The sequence below is a fragment of the Heptranchias perlo genome, chromosome 10, assembly GCF_035084215.1.
Source record: "Heptranchias perlo isolate sHepPer1 chromosome 10, sHepPer1.hap1, whole genome shotgun sequence".
In the NCBI taxonomy this organism is placed as follows: Eukaryota; Metazoa; Chordata; class Chondrichthyes; order Hexanchiformes; family Hexanchidae; genus Heptranchias; species Heptranchias perlo.
Genome location: NC_090334.1, coordinates 4,189,055 through 4,209,684, shown reverse-complemented (window position 1 = coordinate 4,209,684; position 20,630 = coordinate 4,189,055). Strand labels below are relative to the sequence as shown.

The following is a 20,630-nucleotide window of genomic DNA, read 5'->3' as shown; positions in this document are numbered from 1 at the left end:
GAGAGAGAGAGAGACAGGCACTCGGAGGGGGAGAGAGAGAGACAGGCACTAGGAGGGTGAGAGAGAGAGAGACAGGCACTAGGAGGGGGAGAGAGAGACAGGCACTAGGAGGAGGAGAGTGAGAGAGACAGGCACTAGGAGGGGGGGAGAGAGAGACAGGCACTAGGAGGAGGAGAGAGAGAGACAGGCACTAGGAGGAGAAGAGAGAGAGAGAGAGACAGGCACTAGGAGGGGGAGAGAGAGAGACAGGCACTAGGAGGGGGAGAGAGAGACAGGCACTAGGAGGGGGAGAGAGAGTGACAGGCACTAGGAGGAGAAGAGAGAGAGACAGGCACTCGGAGGAGAAGAGAGAGAGAGAGAGACAGGCACTCGGAGGGGGAGAGAGAGAGACAGGCACTAGGAGGGGGAGAGAGAGATAGGCACTAGGAGGGGGAGAGAGAGAGAGAGAGACAGGCACTAGGAGGGGGAGAGAGAGACAGGCACTAGGAGGAGGAGAGAGAGAGAGACAGGCACTAGGAGGGGGAGAGAGAGAGACAGGCACTAGGAGGGGGAGAGAGAGAGACAGGCACTAGGAGGAGAAGAGAGAGAGACAGGCACTAGGAGGAGAAGAGAGAGAGAGAGAGACAGGCACTAGGAGGGGGAGAGAGAGACAGGCACTCGGAGGAGGAGAGAGAGAGACAGGCACTAGGAGGAGAAGAGAGAGAGAGAGAGACAGGCACTAGGCGGGGGAGAGAGAGAGAGACAGGCACTAGGAGGGGGAGAGAGAGACAGGCACTAGGAGGGGGAGAGAGAGACAGGCACTAGGAGGGGGAGAGAGAGAGACAGGCACTTGGAGGGGGAGAGAGAGACAGGCACTAGGAGGAGGAGAGAGAGAGACAGGCACTAGGAGGGGGAGAGAGAGAGAGACAGGCACTAGGAGGGGGAGAGAGAGAGAGAGAGACAGGCACTAGGAGGAGAAGAGAGAGAGAGAGAGACAGGCACTAGGAGGAGAAGAGAGAGAGAGAGAGACAGGTACTAGGAGGGGGAGAGAGAGAGACAGGCACTAGGAGGGGGAGAGAGAGAGAGAGGCACTAGGAGGGGGAGAGAGAGAGAGACAGGCACTAGGAGGAGAAGAGAGAGAGAGAGAGAGGCACTAGGAGGGGGAGAGAGAGAGAGACAGGCACTAGGAGGAGAAGAGAGAGAGAGAGACAGGCACTAGGAGGGGGAGAGAGAGAGACAGGCACTAGGAGGGGGAGAGAGAGAGACAGGCACTAGGAGGGGGAGAGAGAGAGACAGGCACTAGGAGGGGGAGAGAGAGAGACAGGCACTAGGAGGGGGAGAGAGAGAGAGACAGGCACTAGGAGGGGGAGAGAGAGACAGGCACTAGGAGGGGGAGAGAGAGAGACAGGCACTAGGAGGGGGAGAGACAGAGACAGGCACTTGGAGGGGGAGAGAGAGAGACAGGCACTAGGAGGGGGAGAGAGAGAGAGAGGCACTAGGAGGGGGAGAGAGAGACAGGCACTAGGAGGGGGAGAGAGAGACAGGCACTAGGAGGGGGAGAGAGAGAGACAGGCACTAGGAGGGGGAGAGAGAGAGAGACAGGCACTAGGAGGAGAAGAGAGAGAGACAGGCACTAGGAGGGGGAGAGAGAGAGACAGGCACTAGGAGGGGGAGAGAGAGAGACAGGCACTAGGAGGGGGAGAGAGAGAGAGAGGCACTAGGAGGGGGAGAGAGAGAGACAGGCACTAGGAGGGGGAGAGAGAGACAGGCACTCGGAGGGGGAGAGAGAGACAGGCACTAGGAGGGGGAGAGAGAGAGACAGGCACTAGGAGGGGGAGAGAGAGACAGGCACTAGGAGGGGGAGAGAGAGAGACAGGCACTAGGAGGGAGAGAGAGAGAGACAGGCACTAGGAGGGGGAGAGAGAGAGACAGGCACTAGGAGGGGGAGAGAGAGAGACAGGCACTAGGAGGGGGAGAGAGAGAGACAGGCACTGGGAGGGGGAGAGAGAGACAGGTACTAGGAGGGGGAGAGAGAGAGACAGGCACTCGGAGGAGGAGAGAGAGAGAGAGACAGGCATTAGGAGGAGGAGAGAGAGAGAGAGACAGGCATTAGGAGGAGGAGAGAGAGAGACTGGCACTCGGAGGAGGAGAGAGAGAGAGAGACAGGCATTAGGAGGAGGAGAGAGAGAGACTGGCACTAGAAGGGGGAGAGAGAGAGACAGGCACTAGGAGGTGGAGAGAGAGAGACAGGCACTAGGAGGAGGAGAGAGAGAGAGACAGGCACTAGGAGGGGGAGAGAGAGAGAGAGACAGGCACTAGGAGGGGGAGAGAGAGAGACAGGCACTCGGAGGAGGAGAGAGAGAGACTGGCACTAGAAGGGGGAGAGAGAGAGACAGGCACTAGGAGGGGGAGAGAGAGAGACAGGCACTAGGAGGAGGAGAGAGAGAGACAGGCACTCGGAGGAGGAGAGAGAGAGAGAGACAGGCATTAGGAGGAGGAGAGAGAGAGACTGGCACTAGAAGGGGGAGAGAGAGAGACAGGCACTAGGAGGGGGAGAGAGAGAGACAGGCACTAGGAGGGGGAGAGAGACAGGCACTCGGAGGGGGAGAGAGACAGGCACTAGGAGGAGAGAGAGAGACAGGCACTAGGAGGGGGAGAGAGACAGGCACTAGGAGGGGGAGAGAGACAGGCACTAGGAGGGGGAGAGAGAGAGACAGGCACTAGGAGGAGGAGAGAGAGAGACAGGCACTAGGAGGGGGAGAGAGAGAGAGACAGGCACTAGGAGGAGGAGAGAGACAGGCACTAGGAGGGGGAGAGAGACGGGCGCGGGGGGAAGAGAGACGGGCGTGGGGGGGAGAGAGACGGGCGCGGGGGGGAGAGAGACGGGCGCGGGGGGAAGAGAGACGGGCGCGGGGGGAAGAGAGACGGGCGCGGGGGGAAGAGAGTCGGGCGCGGGGGGAAGAGAGTCGGGCGCGGGGGGAAGAGAGACGGGCGCGGGGGGAAGAGAGACGGACACTGGGGAAGAGAGACGGGCACTGGAGGGAGAGAGACGGGCACTGGAGGGAGAGAGACGGGCACTGGAGGGAGAGAGACGGGCACTGGAGGGAGAGAGACGGGCACTGGAGGGCAGTGGTGGGTGTGGGGGAAGAGAGGCAGGGACTGGGGAGAGGGACAGGCACCAGACAAGAGGTTATTTATTTGATTGTTTCTGTCGCTCTGTACACGGGACACTGAATGATCATGTGGAGATCAGAAGCATTCATCCAGTCCAATTCTTCCATTCCATGTATTGCCCTCAGCCCTGTGAACGGTGGACAGTGGCAGTGGAGCCAGTTTGTAGAATCGGTTCAGCCCTCTCGCTGCTTGGAACACATTCAGATGTTGACCCAGCCTGAGTTTGTGGCGTCAGCTCCATTTACAGAGTGAAGACCTACTCGCAGCCTATACCAGGCGTGGTGTTGGGAGTCACCAGGAGGAGAGGGACAATTGCATATAAGCAGCCCTTAATGGGATCGCTTAAACTGGTGACGGATAAATTTAAAGGGATACAGCTACTTAAAGTCAGCAATGGCAAAAATGTTGGAGTTATTTGTATATTCATGCATTTGCAGCCATTACAAAGGCTGTTTGGGTTAAAAAAATACCTGGCAATATATATGGAGATTGGAAACAGTGTCTGAGGCCGTGTGATGGAGCAGTGCAGCCCTGTCTGAAAGCTGGAGAGGTGGAGGCAGTGCTGAATGAGGTGGTAACCAGGAGTGTGGTCCTGCTTTCTCCTCCAGGGCACCCTCCCCATCGGACATTGGCAGAACAAAAGGACTGGAAGGAAAGACAGGCCATTACCAACACTGGAAAGTGCCTGGTTGGTGAGGCTCTGCCTGTTAATGTGGGAGGGTAACAGCTGGGTCTGACTGCCTCTGGTTCAGACCAACTATTGCTCCAAGAACGAGAAGCAAAGGAGGGGGTCCCCATTGGGAAGCCCATTGTCAATGTGCCAAAACGTTGGCAGTGCCAAAATACTTGGCACAAAACCTCCTGAGGAACTAAATAGAAACAAGAAAAGGGATTGAGAAATAGCCTCGAACTGCTGCTCCAAGCTTTACTATAGGGTATCCTGTAAACACCCAGGTGCCCATTTTAAATGGGCAGATAAATGACTGAGCGCCGTGCTTTTTTTATTGGTCCTCGAGATTCAAGTGACAGATTTTTTGCTTATATTTGAATTTTGGAGCAAGCGGTTTGTTGAACCACTACGGAGGGCATAGAGAGCCAATCACACAGAGTCACATGTAAGTCAGACAGCGTGGGGGGGAAGAGAGTTATTGAACCACTCGGGTTTTTCCGACAATCTGGCAGCTTCCAATAAACCGGGCTCAGTGGCAGCACTATCGCCTCTCGTTCAAGCCCCACTCCAGAGGCTTGAGCACATAATCCAGGCTGACACTCCAGTGCAGTACTGAGGGAGTGCTGCACCGTCGGAGGTGCCATCTTTCAGATGAGACTTTAAACTGAGGCCTCGTCTGCCCTCTCAGGTGGACATAAAAGATCCTATTACACTATTTCGAAGAAGAGCAGGGGAGTTCTCCCCGGTGTCCTGGCCAACGTTTATCCCTCAACCAACATCACTAAATCAGATTATCTGGTCATTATCACATTGCTTTGTGTGGGATCTTGCTGTGCGCAAATTGGCTGCTGCGTTTCCTACATTACAACAGTGACTACACTTCAGAAGTAGTTCATTGGCTGTAAAGCGTTTTGGGATGTCCTGAGGTTGTGAAAGGTACTATAGAAACGCAAGTTTATTCGCTCCATGATAATTTTTCTGGTGTCAGCCACAAATAACCAGATTTATTGAATTCAATTTCACAACTTGCCCTGGCGGGATTTGAACTCACGACCTCTGTTGTTGCCAGGTTACCATGCCGTACTGATGCACAAATCCGGGAAACTGGGTCTAAAAGACAACACCCCGGGCTAATTTTAATAACATTAACTGCACTTCTGACAGCAGTACAGAACCCGACCCAGGAATTGAATGGGATGGGAAATTGGCAGAGATCTGATGTGACGGATCTGCACCCAGTCAGCAATCGGCTTGGCCCACTTAATGCCCGTGAGTCAGAAACCTGGGGAGGGTTCTCTGTTGGACACAACTGACGGGAATTTCCTCAGGGGGCAGGGTTCTCCTGGTTGTCTGCCGTAACCTTGGCACAGGATCGGTGGAAAGCCTGGATACATGCGTGAGCAGGATCTCTGTCGAGGTTACGATGGCCGATCGGGAGATCCCTGCACCCCCCACCCCCCCCATCCTGTAGGGAATTCCCACCCCACACATCTGTTCACTTTCTGATAATGATTATCTTCCACTCAGAAATCTGGAACAAAAAGAGTCGATTTTACTTACGAGTCAACATGATTCTCAAAGGACAGTATGACTGGGAACTGGGAGGTTTTGAAAGCACTCTCTGCTATAGCCTCGATCACATCCTGTACAGGGAACATCAATAACATTTTCATATCAAGCAAACATGTGCCGACTGTTATTTCCAGCTGATTAATGTTGTGAGATTGCTGGAATCGAGCAGTCCATGGGCTGTAATAGGCCTTCATAGGAACAGGAGGAGGCCATTCAGCCCCTTGAGCCTGTTCCGCCATTCAACTAAATCATGGCTGATCTGTACCTCGACTCCATTTACCATCCTTTGTTCCACATCCCTTGATACCCTTAGCTAACAAAATTCTATTGACCTCAGTCCTGAAAGCTCCAATTGATCCCCACCAACCATAGCCTTTTGGGGGAGAGCGTTCCAGATTTCCACTCCCCTTTGTGTGAAGAAGTGTTTCCTGATTTCACCCCTGAACGGCCGAGCTCTAATTTGAAGATTATGTCCCCTTGTTCTGGACTCCCCCACCAGAGGAAATAGTTTCTCTGTATCTACCCCTTTATTATACCCTGATTAGATCACCCCCTCAACCATCTAAGCTCAAGGGAACAATGCAACCTGTTCTCATAATTTAACCCTTTAAGCCTTGGTATCATTCTGGTGAATCTGTGCTGCATCCCTTCCAAGGTACAGTGCCCAGAACTAAACGCAGTATTCCAGATAGGGTCTGACCAAGGCTCTGTACAACTGAAGCATAACTTCCTCACTTTTGTTTTTCAACTCCTTTGATATAAGCGCCAACATTCCATTAGCCTTTTTGATTATCTTTTGTACCTGTGCACTAGCTTTTAGTGATTTGAGTACATGGACACCTAAACCCTTGCTTCTCCACAGATCCTAGTCCCTCACCATTAAGAAAATATTCCGATTTGTCTCCAATCCAAAGTGGATGACCTCACAACTTCCCCACATTTGCCATAGTTTTGCCCACTCACTTAGTCTGTCTAGGGTCCTTTATAACTTTCTGTTCCAATCTGCCCAACTTACTGTGTGTCCTAACTTAGTGCCATCTGCAAACTTGGATATACAACTCTTTATTCCTTCATCTAAGTCATCAATAAAAATGGTGAAAAGTTGAGGCCCCAGAACAGATTCCTGGGAATACCACTTGTGACATCCCACCAATCACAGTATCTACCCTTTATCCCCACTTTCTGTCTCCTACTTCCCATGCGCATACGCATCTGTACGTGTGTGCACACATGCACACCTATGCGGACGTGTGCATGCATGTGTGGCTGTGTGTGCGTGCGCATATGTCTGTGCTTGTGTGCACATAGTATCATCATAGTATCATAGTAGGTGCAGCACAGGAGGAGGCCATTCGACCCATCATGCCTATGCCGGCTCTTTGAAAGAGCTATCCAATTAGTCCCATTCTCCTGCTCTTTCTCCATAGCCCTGTAAGTTTTTTCCCTTCAAGTATTTATCCAATTCCCTTTTGAAAGTTATTATTGAATCTGTTTCCACCGCTCTTTCAGGCAGTGCATTCCAGATCATCACAATTCGCTGCGTAAAAAAATGTTTCCTCATATCGCTTCTGGTTCTTTTGCCGATCACCTTCAATCTGTGTCCTCTGGTTACCAACCCTCTGCCACTGGAAACAGTTTCTCCTTATTTACTCTGTTAAAACCCTTCATGAATTTGAACATTTCTATCAAATCTCCCCTTAACCTTCTCTGTTCTAAGGAGAACAATCCCAGCTTCTCCAATCTCTCCACATAACTGAAGTCCCTCATCCCTGGTACCATTCTAGTAAATCTCCTCTCCACCCTCTCTAAGGCCTTGACATCCTTCCTAAAGTGTGATGCCCAGAATTGAACACAATACTCCAGTTGAAGCCTAACCAGTGTTTTAGAAAGGTTTGACACAACTTCCTTGCTTTTGTACTCTATGCCTCTATTAATAAAGCCCAGGGTCCCATATACTTTTTTAGCAGCTTTCTCCCAGATTATTGTCTCTGCCACCGAGGTTAGGCTGACTGGCCTGTAATTGCCGGGTTTATCCCTCTCCTCTTTTTTAACATTTGCAATCCTCCAGTCCTCCAGCACCATCCCCATATCTAAGGAGGATTGGAAGATTGTGGCCAGAGCCTCTGCAATTTCCACCCTTACTTCCCTCAGTAATCGAGGATGCATCTCATCTGGACCGGGTGACTTTTCTACTTTGAGTATTGCCAATCTTTTAAGTACCTCCCCTTTATCTATTTTTATCCTATCCAATATCGCTACTACCTCCTCCTTTACTGCTACAATGGCAGCATCCTCTTCTCCAGTGAGGACGGATGAAGTATTCATTTAGTACCTCAGCCATACCCTCTTCCTCCACAAGAAGATCTCCTTTTTTGTCCCTAATTGGTCCCACCGTTCCTTGACTACCTTTTTACTATTTATATGTTTATAAAAGACTTTTTATGTTAGCCGCTAATCTATTCTCATATTCTCTCTTTGCCCCTCTTATTCCCTTTTTTTGATCTCCTCTGTACTTTCTGTATTCAGCCTGGTTCTCTACTTTATTATGAACCTTACACTTGTCATAAGCCTTCTTTGCCCATTTCATTTTAATCTCTATATCTTTAGTCATCCAGGGAGGTCTAGCTTTGGATGCCCTTCCTTTCCCCCTTATAGGGATGTGTCTACTCTGTACCTGAACCATCTCCTCCTTGAAGGCCTCCCATTGTTCAATTACTGTTTTGTTGCCAATTTTTGATTCCAATCCACCTGGGCAAGATCCCTTTTTAACTCACTGAAATTAGCCCTCCTCCAGTTAAGCATTTTCACATTTCATTGTTCCTTGTCCTTTTCCATAACTATTCTAAACCTAATGATATTGTGATCACTGTTCCCCAAATGCTCCCCCACTGAACCATGCTCCACCTGCCCCACTTCATTCCCCAGAACTAGATCCAGCACTGTTTCCTTCCTGGTTGGGCTGGAAACACACTGTTCCAGAAAGTTGTCTTGTACACATTTCAAGAATTCCCCTCCCTCTTTGCCCTTTACACTGTTACTGTCCCAGTCCGTGTTGGGATAATTGAAGTCCCCCATTATAACTACTCTATAGTTCTTACATCTTTCTGTAATTTGCCTGCAAATTTGCTCCTCTATCTCCTTCCCACTATTTGGTGACCTATAGTATATACCCAGTAGTGTAATAGCTCCTCTATTGTTCCTTAATTCTAACCAAATAGATTCTGTCTTTGACCCCTCAACTACATCATCCCTTTCCAGTGCTATAATAGTTTCTTTGATCAATACTGCCAACCCTCTCCTCCTTTCTTTCCTTCCCTATCTTTCCTGAATACCTTGTAGCCAGGAATATTAAATACCCAATCCTCCCTTTCTTTGAGCCAGGTCTCTGTTATTGCCACTATATCATAGTCCCATGTGGTGACTTGAGCCTGCAACTCACCAACCTATTTACCATGTGCGCGCTTGTGTATATATGTGCACGTGTGTATGTGTATCTGTGTATGTGTATGTCTCTGTACATGTTTGTGATTGCGCCTGCATGAGTGAGCATGTGTTTGTGCCTGTGCATATGTATGTGTGCTTGTACATGCAGGTGTGTTGGCGTGTGTGTTTGGATGGCATTACTGTACTATTAGTTTGGGTCATATAAACATTAATTTGAATGACAATTATACTAATTTGTGTAATGTTAACACTAGATTGTGTAATGTTAACACTAGATTGTGGGCACTAACACTAGTTTGTGTAATGTTAACACTCGATTGTGGGCACTAACACTAGTTTGTGTAATGTTAACACTCGATTGTGGGCACTAACACTAGTTTGTGTAATGTTAACACTAGATTGTGGGCACTAACACTAGTTTGTGTAATGTTAACACTCGATTGTGGGCACTAACACTAGTTTGTGTAATGTTAACACTAGATTGTGGGCACTAACACTAGTTTGTGTAATGTTAACACTAGATTGTGGGCACTAACACTAGTTTGTGTAATGTTAACACTAGATTGTGGGCACTAACACTAGTTTGTGTAATGTTAACACTAGATTGTGGGCACTAACACTAGTTTGTGTAATGTTAACACTAGATTGTGGGCACTAACACTAGTTTGTGTAATGTTTCCTATATTACAACAGTGACTATACTTCAAAACTACGTCACTGGGTGTAAAGCGCTTTGGGTCATCCAGAACTCGTGAAAGGCGCTTTATAAATGCAAGTCTTTCCTTCTTCTTTAGCACTAGTTTGTGGGCACTATCATGAGATTATGTAATGTTAACACTTGTTTGTGTAATGTTAACACTAGGTTGTGGGCACTATCATGAGATTGTGTAATGTTAACACTAGTTTGTGTAACGTTAACACTAGATTGTGGGCACTAACACTAGATTGTGTAATGTTAACACTTGTCTGTGTAATGTTAACACTAGTTTGTGTAACATTAACACTAGATTGTGGGCACTAACACTAGTTTGTGTAATGTTAACACTAGTTTGTGGGCACTAACACTAGTTTGTGGGCACTAACACTAACTGAGGGGATATTAGCAATAGTTTAGATGGCAGTTACACCAGTTTACACAGTCTGGATCTAATATGGTTTTAAATATATAACATTAGAATGTTAATGTGGTTCTAAGTGTTTTGCTCTGGTGGTTAAAAACCTGAATGAAACCAATCATTGGGTTGCTGATCTGAGTTGTGTATATTCTGGTCAGTTAGGTCAGGCACACTCTGGCCTCACATCACATTAACCAGTAGATTCAGGGAGTCTCTTTTCTCATCTGACTGAAGAATGCCTGAAACCCACGGGAAGCACCTCAGTTGCTGATGGAGCGGGAAGAACTAGGGCACAGCCTCACCACAGTGATCAGGCAGCACTCATTCCTAACCCCAGCCCAGCCACTGCAGGAAGGTACTGAGTGCAGACCAGACATTACTCAACGCAGAGGGAGGGAAACTGGAGGGAGAATCACATGTCCCAAATAACATGAACCACATCAAAACACACCATCACGTCACTGACCTGAGTCATCACTTCGATTAAAAATGTCTCCCAGCTTTTGCCAAGCGCTCTTACTGAACACTGTGAGGAAATATCGTTTTCACACAAATGTATGAAGAATTCAAAGGGTTAGACTTAACGGGGTTATGGGTGAGAAATATCAGGAACCAGCCTTAGTGCAGTAATACTCGTGGTTAAAAACATACAACCAAGCTATCTGAGGCAAAAACAGTGAAACAAAGGATGGGCCTGTATGACCGAACATGTTGCTAAGCAATTACATTCCAGAATCAAGGAAGAACGATTGATGGGCCCCTAAAAGTGCTGATAAGAGAATCATCTATAAGTGGCTTAAATTTGCTGCAGTGAAAAGGGGGGCTAGGGGTTAACTCAGTGTATAAGTAGCCAGCCCCTACTCAGACTCGCATGTCCCAAATAACATGAACCACATCAAAACACACCATCACGTCACTGACCTGAGTCATCACTTCGATTAAAAATGTCTCCCAGCTTTTGCCAAGTGCTCTTACTGGACACAAAAAAGAAAGTACCAGGCAGGTTAACGAGAGTACGTGCATGAAGAACGGGGAACGAGGTCACGGCTTCTACCCAAAGGATAACGGGGTAATATAATTCTCAACTGTGGTTTGCAATCTGCTGCTTAAATACTGTAATGTATTGATTCTTGCTTGTGCTAAATAAAGTCATATGGTTATTAACCATTATGGTGTCAGTCTCAAATATTGAACAGAGTCAAAATTGACTACAACACAGAATTCATAAGGTTACCTTGAAGAGAATTTCTGTTGTCATGGTATACCCATGTGTGATGATTGGCTCTTCATCTGGCGGCCGTCCTTTCCAACAGTCCAGCTCCAAACAGCGACACCCGGCAAGGAGGACCTGACGGTACATCTCAGGGGAGGAAATCCCAGAAAACTGGCCAGCTAGCAGGGTTGAGAATGAAAAACAGAGAGGACCAACATCAAAGGCAGAAATGTGCAATGAGTGTAATGAGCGTAAGGATTCTTTGATGAATGTACTGAATCCTCGAAGGGTACATGGACACATCCGTGAGTACACATATTCATCAATGAGTACACATGTTCATCAATGAGTACACATGTTCATCAATGAGTACACATGTTCATCAATGAGTACACATGTTCATCAATGTGTACACATATTCATTAATGTGTATACAAACTCATCAGTGAGTCTCCGTGGCCATGAGTGATCGTACATCCTCATCAAAGTGTAAACATATACTCATCAATGAAATTACAGTGGACGATCGGGAGAATCCCTGTGGACATTAATGGCCCGTTAGTAATTCAACTATTTGCCTTCAGCTCAAATGGCTCCACCACTTTTATCCGTTAATGATCTGGCTTTCTCTCAAACTCCATCTTAAAACTTTTTCAGTACAAAATAGTGTCATAGTGTTTAATGTTCTTCATTATTTTCCTTCCTCATACCCTCTGTACCCCTAATGCATCTTAAATCAATTTTTAACACTTCCGTCTATTCCTGCGGCATTCTTCCCTCCCTTTTCCATGTGGACTTTATATATTTCAAATCTTCATTTTAATTTCTCTGTTCTTCCATTTTGGAGCCCGTGGCCCTGTAATCACTGCCATCTTGGCAGAGAGGGTGTCCAGTCCATCCCCTCCCCCCAGATACACAATCTTCCTTTCCCTTCAGCTCCCTTATAAAGAAGGCTGATCATTTTTTTTAAAAATGTATCTGTTCTTCAGAGGTTTGGGCCACTTGCCAAGGCCAGACCCCCTCCCCTGGGATGTGCCCTCCTGGAGTTCAGTATGCCCCTTCTCACTGGGTGTATGGGCCTCCAACCTTACGCCAGGCCCCACTGAGGCTGGGAAAGCAGGGACTCCCAATTAAGGAAGTCCCCAGCCCAACATGTTTAGAGCAAACAGAGGTTCTACCCCAGACGGGGCTCCCCCCACCCCACTCCCCCCACCCCACCCCACACCCCACTCGCCCCACCCCACTCCCCCCACCCCACACCCCACACCCCACATCCCCAGAGACTCACAACCAGGCTGGGACCTGATATAACCCAGGTTCTGGCCCATTTCCACCAGAAGACTATTGCAATTTCAGGGCCAGCTTGTTTCACTTACACATTTCTCTTTGGTATCTACTTGGTCTTGCATATTTCATATTCCCTCATATCCTTTCGAACATGGCTGGCTACCTGTCTTTGGAACAGAACTGACCATTTGTTCATAAAACCACAGGATTGTGCAGGTGAGGGAGGCCATTTGACCCATCCTGGCTCATCCAACTAGAAAGACCCTACAGTCCCTATCCCTGAGTCCATTCCCCTCCACCAGAGTCCATTCCCCTCCACCAGAATCCATTTCCCCTCCCTCTGAGTCGATGCCCGAGTCCATTCCCCTCCCACTGAATCTATTCCCCTCCTCCAGAGTCCATTCCCCTTTCCCTGAGTCCATTCCCTTCCCCCAGAGTCCATCCCCCTACCTCAGGGTTCATCCCCCTACCTCAGGGTTCATCCCCCTACCTCAGGGTTCATCCCCCTACCTCAGGGTTCATCCCCCTACCTCAGGGTTCATCCCCCTACCCCTGAGTCAATTCCTCTACCCCTGAGTCCATCCCCCATCCCTAAATCCATTCCCCTACCCCTGAATCCATTCCCCTAACCCAGAGTCCATTCCCCCTACCCCTGAGTCCATTCCCCGTATTACTCACTCTGTGTTCATAGTATCATAGTAACATAGTAGGTACAGCAGAGGAGGCCGCCATTTGGCACCTCATTCCTATGCTGGCTCTTTGAAAGAGCTATCAATTAGTCCCAAATGCAAAAAAAATGTTTCCTCATCTCGCCTCTGCCTCCTTTGCCGATCACCTTCAATCTGTGTCCTCTGGTCACCAACCCTTCTGCCATTGGAAACAATTTCTCCTTATTTACTCTGTCAAAACTGTTCATAATTTTGAACACCTCTATCAAATCTCCTCTTAACCTTCTCTGCTCTAAGGAGAACAACCCCAGCTTCTCCAATCTCTCCACATAACTGAAGTCCCTCATCCCTGGCATCATTCTAGTAAATCTATTCTGTACTCTCTCTAAGGCCCTGACATCCTTCGTAAAGTGTGGTGCCCAACTGGAGCTTGTGAACACAATACTCCAGCTGAAGCCTAACCAGTGTTTTCTAAAGGTTCAGCATAACTTCCTTGCTTTCATACTCAATAACACTATTTACAAAGCCCAGGATCCCATATGCATTTTTAACGGCCTTCTCAACTTGTCCTGCCACCTTCAAGGATTTGTGTACATACACCCCCAGGTCTCTCTGTTCCTGCACTCCCTTGAAAATCGTAAACATTTAGTTTATATTGCCTCTCTTCATTCTTCCTACCAAAATGTATCACTTCGCACTACTCTGTGTTAAATTTCATCTGCCATGTGTCTGCACATTTCACCAATCTGTCTATGTCCTCCTGAAGTCTGTTACTATCCTCCTCATTATTTACTGCATTTCCGAGTTTTGTGTCATTTGCAAACTTTGAAATTATACCCTCTATACCCAAGTCCAGGTTATATGTATCAAAAAGAGCAATGGTCCTAATACTGACCCCTGGGGAACATCACTTAAACTTCCCTCCAGTCTGAAAAACAACCGTTCACCACTACTCTCTGCTTTCTGTTCCTTAGTCAATTTGGTATTCATGCTGCCATTGTCCCTTTAATCCCATGGGCCTTAATTTTGCTAACAAGTCTATTATATGGTACTTTATCAAATGTCTTTTGAAAGTCCATATACACAACATCAACCGCACTACCCTCATCAACCCTCTCCGTTACTTCATCAAAGAACTCAATCAAGTTAGTGAAATATGATTTTCCTTTAACAAATCCGTGCTAACTTTCATTTATTAGCCCATGCTTTTCCAAGTGCCAATTAATTTTGTCCCGGATTACTGGCTCCAAAAGATCCCCCACCACTGATCTCAGGCTGACTGGCCTGTAATTGTCATGTTTATCCCTCTCCCCTTCTTTGAACGGGGGTGTAACATTTCCAATTCTCCAGTCCTCTGGTTCTCTACTCTGTTATGAATCTTACATTTATCATAAGCCTCCTTTTTCTGTTTTATTTTAATTTCTATATCTTTAGTCATCCAGGGAGCTCTAGCTTTGGATGCCCTTCCTTTCCCCCTCGTAGGAATGTGTCTGCTCTGTCCCAGAACCATCTCCTCCTTGAAGGCCTCTATTGTTCAATTACTGTTTTGCCTATCAATTTATGATTCCAAACCAGGGCAAGATCCCTTTTTAACTCACTGAAATTAGCCCTCCTCCAGTTAAGTATTTTTACGCTTGACTGTTCCTTATGTTTTTCCAAAGCTATTCTAAGCCTGATGATATTATGATCACTGTTCCGCAAATGCTCCCCACTGAAACTTGCTCCACTGGCCCCACTTCATTCCCCAGAACTAGATCCAGCACTGCTTCCTTCCTCGGGCTGGAAACATACTGATCAAGAAAGTTCTCTTGAACACATTTCAGGAATTCCTCCCCCTCTTTGTCTTTTGCACTGTTACTGTCCCAGTCTGTACTGTGATAATTGAAGTTCCCCATTATCACTACAGAATAGTTCTTGTATCTTTCTGTAATTTGCCAGCAAATTTGCTCCTCTATCTCCTTCCCACTATTTAATGGCCTATAGTATACACCCAGTAGTGTAATAGCTCCTCTATTGTTCCTTAATTCTAACCAAATAGATTCTGTCTTTGACCCCTCAACTACATCATCCCTTTCCAGTGCTATAATAGTTTCTTTGATCAATACTGCCAACCCCCCTCCTTTCTTTCCTTTCTGTCCTTCCCTATCTTTCCTGAATACCTTGTAGCCAGGAATATTAAGTACCCAATCCTCCCTTTTCTTTAAGCCAGGTCTGTTATTGCCACTATATCATAGTCCTATGTGGCGACTTGAGCCTGCAGCTCATTAACCTTATTTACCCCACTACGTGCATTTATGCACATGCACTCCAATCTCATCTTAAAGTGCCTCGCATTTCCCCCTATCTGATCCCTCCTATTTCTGAACTATTCTTTATTCTAGTTCTATTTGTCCCTCCCAGCCCTCTGTGCACCTTGTTTCTCCTCTCTAATGTTTCCTCCTGGTGCCCATCCCCCTGCCAAATTAGTTTAAACCCTCCCCCCACAGCACTAGTTAACCTCCCCGTGAGGACACTGGTCCCAGCTCTGTTGAGGTGCAACCCGTCCATCTTGAACAGATCCCACCTGCCCCAGAACTGGTCCCAATGCCCCAGGAATCTGAAGCCCTCCCTCCAGCACCATTTCACCAGCCACGCATTAACCCGTTTTATCCTACCATTCCTGTACTCACTAGCATGTGTCACTGGGAGTAATCCAGAGCTTGTTACCTTTGAGGTCCTGCTTTTTAACTTCCTCCCTAGCTCCTGAAACTCTGACTGCAGAACCTCAACCCTTTTCCTTCCTATGCCATTAGTTCCTACATGAGCCACGACTTCTGGCTGTTCCCCTTCCCCTCGCAGAATGTCCTGCAGCCATTCAGTGATGTCCTTCACCCTGGTACCAGGAGGTAACACACAATGTGGGATTCACGTCTGCGGTTGTTGAAATGCCTGTCTATCCCCCGACTATCGAATCCCCGATAACAACTGCATTTCTTTTACCTTCCTGTGCAGTCGAGTCTCCCACGGTGCCATGGATTTGCTCCTGACTGCACTGCCCGAGGTGTCAACACCCTCACTGGGATTCAACACTGAATACCGGTTTGTGAGTGCCACACTCCCAGGGCACTCCTGCACTGCCGGCCTGTTCCTCCTAGTCTGATGGTCACCCACTCCCTCCCCGCCTGAACTCTCTGTAGCTGCGGGGTGACCACCTCCTGAAACATGCTATCCATGAAACTCTCAGCTTCACTATAGTGACCCCAGCCGCCCCTCGAGCTCAGAAACTCTGAATTCGAGTTCGGGCAGTTGGTGGCACTTCCTGCATGTGTGGTTTTTCAGGACACACAAAGTGCTCTGGAGTTCCCACATGGTGCAGGATGTGCATGGGACAGGCCCCAGTTATCCTGCCATGTAAGCTAACAGTTACTTAAAAATTTTTTTTTTTTAGCTTTATGGCTATTTAACTATCTAGCTGACACTAAAACACTAAAACGCTAACCGCTAAAAAAAACACTAACTGTGTTAAGATGATCTTACTCACATCAGTCTTATATTTGTCTTTCCCCGGCTTGACCTTGTGATCCATTGTCCTATTTACCCTTTCCATATGGTTTACTATCTCATATATCGTACGGTACAGTGCCCTAGTGGTTATGGTACTGGACTAGTCAACCCAGAGGTCACAAGCTTAAATCCCACCAGGGCAAGTTGTGAAACTGAAATCAATAAATCTGATAATTTGGGGCTGGTATCAGATAAAAATTACCATGAAAGCTGCCGGATTGTCATAAAACTCCAACTGCTTCACTCATATCCTTCAGTGAACCTACCCAACCTGGGCCTACATGTGACTCTGGTGTGGGACTGGAGTCATGTGTCGGCCAGACCATGGAGGGGTGGCAGATTCCCTTCCCTGAAGGACATTAGTTGAACTTTTACGACAGCTTTCTTGGTCATTAATGCTCCCGGGGATAGTAGGGGTGGACAATAAATGCTGTCTTGCCAGCATCGCCCACATCCCACAAACAAATGTAAGGTCACCTCCTTGCTAAGAGGAAGAGTCTGCCAAGTCTGCCCTCGTGACTCAGTCCACTGGTATGTTTTTTGGTGGTGGGGGGGAAGGAGCCAATTTACGATTCCTTCTGTTGTGACTTTCTGCCCTCTCTCCCAGCCATGACTGTATTCCTGGCCTAACTCGCACCCAGGGAGGAACTATCATCTGAGGAATGTTCTAAACAGGCTCTTGCCACCAGTACTGGTGTATTGGAGGAGAGTAGGCGGATAGGTGGATGACTCGCTACCACAAAGAGTAGATGAGGCAAGTAGCATAGATGCATTTAAGGGGAAGCTGGATAAACACATGGGGAGGAAAGGAATAGAAGGATATGCTAATGGGGTGAGATGGGAGGGAGGAGGCTCGTGTGGAGCACAAACCGACCGGCATGGACCTGTTGGGTCGAATGGCCTGTTTCAGTGCTGTACATTCTATGCGATTCTAAGTAATAGCAGTGCCACGTTCTTAGCTGCCCAAAGAGAATCCAGGTCCTGATCCCTGCCCATTCTCCAGTTCATATCATTTCCTGCCGCTCGCTGCTCTGTCTCTCAGTGTCGTTTCAGACCAGGCCTCTTTTTGTGCGGCTCTCAAATTTTGCAGCTTCAAAACGGCAACTTCAAACTGGACTAAGAACTGCTCGGGACTCTGGGAAACCCTACCATTCTCTGGGGAATCTGCCGGCTGAGATGGGAACCTCCACCCTTTCCAATGGACTCAGTCCGAGACACAAAGGGAAAGCTCCCTGCCAACTCCCCACTCCCCAGCAGGGAGTGAGCCCCAACTCGAGATTCCTGGGCCTTTTAAAAAAACACTCTGGAATTCCTCTGAGGCTAATATTTTCTTTTCTATAATGGGGATGAATTCTGACAACCTCCCCCCCACCAACCCAGACATCCCTTCCCTTCTCAATATCTACCTTAAGTACCCCCACCCCCCCACCCCCCCATGCTTTTACCAGTGAGGTAGGTATTGTGGGAGGAGTTGATGAAGTAATGTGACAGAGGCTGCGTCATGTCCTGATAAACCTCCAGCCTGTTTGGGAATAGCAGACTGTTCTCTGGACCAGACAAGTACCAGACCAGACCCTCCGGAGACATGTGACCTGTGAAAGAACCAAAAGAACACAAGGATGAAATATGTAGACAAATCTATGAAATGAGTAAGAAACATCGAATGATAATAATCATGGGAGATTCCAACTACCCCCAAATAAACTGGTAAGAGGAGTTAGGGAAAGGGGAATGGAGTTTTTAAAGTATGTACAGGACTCCTTTCTTACTCAGTATGTGAGAAGCCCAACAAGAGAGGAATCACTGCTGGATCCAGTAATGAGAAATGAACCAGAGCAGATAAGAGAAGTAAGCATAGGGGAACATCTAGGCAATAGCGATCATAACATAATGAGGTTTAAAATAATGATTGAGAAAGACATAAGTAAGACAAAGGCCAAAGTAAGATTGGAAAAAAGCTAATTTTGAGGGGGTAAGAGTGGATCTAGGGAAGGTAAACTGGAAAATAATTTTGACAGACAAAGAAATAGAACAACAGTGGGAAATATTTAAAATGGTGAATATTGGAGTTCAGGAGAAATATATTCCTCTAAAAAACAAGGACAAACTAGTCAATAATGAAACATAAGAACATAAGAAATAGGAGCAGGAGTAGGCCAATCGGCCCTTCGAGCCTGCTCCGTCATTTAATAAGATCATGGCTGATCTGATCCTAACCTCAAATCTAAATTCATGTCCAATTTCCTGCCCGCTCCCCGTAACCCCTAATTCCCTTCACTTCTAGGAAACTGTCTATTTCTGCTTTGAATTTATTTAATGATGTAGCTTCCACAGCTTCCTGGGGCAGCAAATTCCACAGACCTACCACCCTCTGAGTGAAGAAGTTTCTCCTCATCTCAGTTTTGAAAGAGCAGCCCCTTATTCTAAGATTATGCCCCCTAGTTCTAGTTTCACCCAACCTTGGGAACATCCTTACCGCATCCACCCGATCAAGCCCCTTCACAATCTTATATGTTTCAATAAGATCGCCTCTCATTCTTCTGAACTCCAATGAGTAGAGTCCACCATGGATGAATGAAGAGATATGGGTAAAATTGAAACTAAAGAAAAAGGCATACTCTCAGTGCATAGACAATAAAGGAGAGGACAACAAAAGGGAATAGGAAGAGGTTAGGAAAGAAGTAAAAAAAAAATTAGGAAAACAAAGAGGAACTATGAAATTAAATTATCAGGCAATATAAACAGAAATAGTGAAGTATTCTACAGACACATCAATAACAAAAGAAAAATCAGGATAGGGATAGGGATAGGGCCACTAAGGGATGCACAAAATAAACTCACAGGTAATGACAGCAAAATGGCAGAAATATTGATTAGTTACTTTGCCTCAGTATTTATCAGGGAGACTAACATGGTCGGCATGACATTAGAAGAAGAGATTTAAAAAGATATAAAGACATTTAAGATGGAAAGGGGGGAGATAATTGATAAACTAATCAAACTAAAGGAGAATAAAACCCCTGGTCCGGATGGATCGTAACCATGAATATTAAAAGGAGTTAGGGTAGAGATAGCAGAGGCACTATTACATATATATAAAAATTCATTAGAAAAGGGAATAGTGCCAGAGGACTGGCGGACAGCTAATGTTATCCCTGTATTAAAGGGAGATAGAACCAGTCCAGGGAACTATAGACCAGTTAGCTTACTGTCGGTGGTAGGAAATCATGGAATCTTTACTCAAAGATGTAATAGAAAAACATCTAAAGAACAAAAATATAATAAAGAATAGTCAGCACGGATTTCAGAAGAGAAAGTCATGTTTGACTGACCTTACTGAATTCTTTGAAAAAGTAACAGGAAGAGTAGACAAGGGTAATGTAGCAGCTGTGATATATTTGGATTTTCAAAAGGCCTTTGATAAGGTCCCGCATAGTAGATTCATGACTAAGGTCAGAGCATGTGGAGTCAGGGACAGGTAGCAGAATGGATAGCAAGTTGAATACAAAACAGAAAACAGAGATTAGGGGTTAAAGGTAGCTACACAGACTGGCAAAAGGTGGGAAGTGGTGTTCCACAGGGATTGGTGCTGGGACTACAGTTGTTCATAATTTACATTAACAATTTGGACTCGGGAATCAGAAGTACAATTTGAAAATTTACGGACGACACCAAATTGGGGGATGTAGTTAATACAGAGGAAGAATGGGTCAAAATACAGGAGGTCATTAATAAACTTGCAGAATGGACGTGTAATTGGCAAATGAATTTCAATGTAGATAAGTATAAGGTGATGCATTTTGGTAGGAAGAATAAAGCGGCCACATACTGCTTGGATAATAACAATCTAAAAGGGATCTAGGGGTATAGATACACAAATCACTAAAAGTAGTGACGCAGATTAATAAGGCCATAAAAAAGGGAAATCAAGCACTGGGGTTCATTTCTAGAGGGATAGAATTGAA

At 46.7% G+C, this 20,630-nt stretch overlaps 1 protein-coding gene across 2 annotated transcripts in view; it reads right to left on the bottom strand.

The window, feature by feature from the left end:
* Nucleotides 1-20,630, bottom strand: part of LOC137326238 (1-phosphatidylinositol 4,5-bisphosphate phosphodiesterase beta-2-like) — a 200,927-nt gene that overhangs the window by 133,553 nt on the left and 46,744 nt on the right. Inside the window, exons 10-12 of one of the 2 annotated variants that reach the window (XM_067991148.1) lie at nt 18,111-18,257; nt 11,189-11,346; nt 5,384-5,466 (exon numbers count right to left, since the gene is read on the bottom strand). In XM_067991148.1, coding sequence (XP_067847249.1) covers nt 5,384-5,466; nt 11,189-11,346; nt 18,111-18,257 — 388 coding nt within the window. The remainder of the gene's footprint in view (nt 1-5,383; nt 5,467-11,188; nt 11,347-18,110; nt 18,258-20,630) is intronic. The other variant, XM_067991149.1, reaches the window with a different exon arrangement.